The sequence below is a fragment of the Acanthisitta chloris genome, unplaced genomic scaffold (assembly GCF_000695815.1).
Source record: "Acanthisitta chloris isolate BGI_N310 unplaced genomic scaffold, ASM69581v1 scaffold23517, whole genome shotgun sequence".
In the NCBI taxonomy this organism is placed as follows: Eukaryota; Metazoa; Chordata; class Aves; order Passeriformes; family Acanthisittidae; genus Acanthisitta; species Acanthisitta chloris.
This window is the reverse complement of record NW_008684574.1, coordinates 3,519-5,529: the sequence shown is the minus strand read 5'-3', so window position 1 is coordinate 5,529 and position 2,011 is coordinate 3,519. Positions and strand designations below refer to the sequence as shown.

The 2,011-nt window shown below is 37.0% G+C and overlaps 1 protein-coding gene across 1 annotated transcript in view; it reads left to right on the top strand.

Moving 5' to 3' along the window:
* Positions 1-1,345, top strand: part of CLUL1 (clusterin-like 1 (retinal)) — a gene marked incomplete at its 5' end in the record, with an annotated part of 9,837 nt that extends 8,492 nt beyond the window's left edge. Inside the window, one exon of the mRNA XM_009079405.1 lies at positions 1,178-1,345. Within this exon, the coding sequence (XP_009077653.1) occupies positions 1,178-1,345 (168 nt within the window). The remainder of the gene's footprint in view (positions 1-1,177) is intronic.
* Between the last annotated feature and the right edge of the window lie 666 nt (positions 1,346-2,011).

The following is a 2,011-nucleotide window of genomic DNA, read 5'->3' as shown; positions in this document are numbered from 1 at the left end:
AAAGAAAGATTTGGATGGGTGTCTGAGTTATCCAATACAACCATCGGACCAGAAAACATTTTCAATATAGTTAAGGTAAGGGCTGTCTTCTGAAGGGAGCTGTTGCTGCCTTTAACCTGCCCTTTGCTCGTGCTTATACTCTTGGGGGTTGTGAATGTTTGTACATGTGTAATATTTGGCTTTACAACAGAATGTTCCTAGTCATCTTGAATTTGTGTATGCTTGATAATCCCTCAATGAGCTGAAACTCCTGAGATTAGAAACTATTTTCCTCTAAATCCTTTTAGGCAGATGGATGGCTGACAGGCTAACCTGAATCACTGTCTGATAAGAGTAAATTGACACTAGCAGCTTTGACTGGCCTCAGGTTACCTTCACAGATAAATTGCACTGTACATACCCGTATTGGATCAATGAATATCTTGCTAACTGTGTCTGTACTTTTATATTCCAAAGTTCAAAGGCAGCAAATGTTATACAGACTGTTGCAGTGGAAGTTGCAAATGTTTGACATCATCTGTCAATATTCCAATAAATGCATCATGATTAATTGTATCTCACACAGAAGAATATATCCAAGGTAAATTCAATCCATTGTCCTGGACAAGGCACAGATTCTATTCTTCCTTCAGAAACCCACTGATATATAAGGGATTACTACTATTACTACAAGAACTTCATGCAAAATGACACTGCAATCCAACAAAAAAAGCACAAACTAAGAACAAGGGAACAGGCACACTTTCCCAATGGAGTCTGAGCTATCTATTCTAGAAAAAAATAAAGCTACAGAACTAAGTCTGGTTTAGAAGAACACATAGGAATGAATAACTTCAATCACACAAAGGTTTTATTGAAATTAATGGAACAACTCCTAAGTTTTCATTAGGAGAACAGAAGTACTTTATAGATGCAGTTCATGGTATAAATATTAACATGCAGTTCTTTAATATGGTCTTGCAGTGCCATGTCAGGTCTTTCCTCAACCTACAATAAACTTTGGCATAAATTCAGACACCCACTGTCTTTTCAGAAGAAAGCAATTTAAAGAAAGTAGGCAAGTCTAAATTATTTCTCTATTTAATTTTCCCATATAAAAGACAGTAGGCAAAGTAAGTATAAACAAAACTGAAAGTACGCAGTATTTCGTAGTGTCTGAAGTACTGATCTCTCCTAGGTGGTACCCGGGGATCCCTCCAGTAAAAACGAAACAGTGGTAGACGTGAATATTCTGACTTCACCTACTTTCACCATTAAAGTTCCTCCCAACTTAGACCCAAAGAGTCCTGAGTTCATTGAATACATTGCTGGGAGAGCACTGCAACTGTATAAGCAGAATTTTTAAGTGGTAAGTTCATTCTTTCTCCTTTCATACGAGAATACAATTCTTCCTAAGAGGTGTTTACATTGCAATAAACTTTAGTTGGAACAGCATTCAGTCATGGTATATACAAGATTGCCTCCTCAGAAATGACACATTAATTGAGACTAACACAAGCATTATGGAAAACACAAACACTCAATGTTCTAGCCTGCAAAGCACAGACATGATGATATTAAAAGATTTGACTTATTTAACTGTGAAACCCTCAATCTTTAAGTAACATCTGGAATGACGTAATGTGATGATAAATATTTCTTCAGAAAGGAATTGCCTCACAACCACAGCCCAGTGTCTTGGCATTGAAAAACATGTCTTTGTGTTCATTCATCATGAATGAACTCAAATTACCACTATTCATTATGGGGTTTATTTTCAGTGGTGTTTTAAGAGTGTGCTCGTATTATTTTTGATGATAAAGGAGTGCAAACTGAGAATCACCACCAGCACTCAAAAGAGCTGTCTCACCATAACATTTCTCCATTAGAAGCACTCTGCTCAGATTAATGGTGTTACTAGAGTCTGCAGTTTGACTCATAGGGACGTGCACAGAAAGATCTTTCTCATGGGCTTCTAACCAGTTTTGTAGAAAGGGCACACAGAAGTCTCTTTCCATGTTTAAAAGACTTC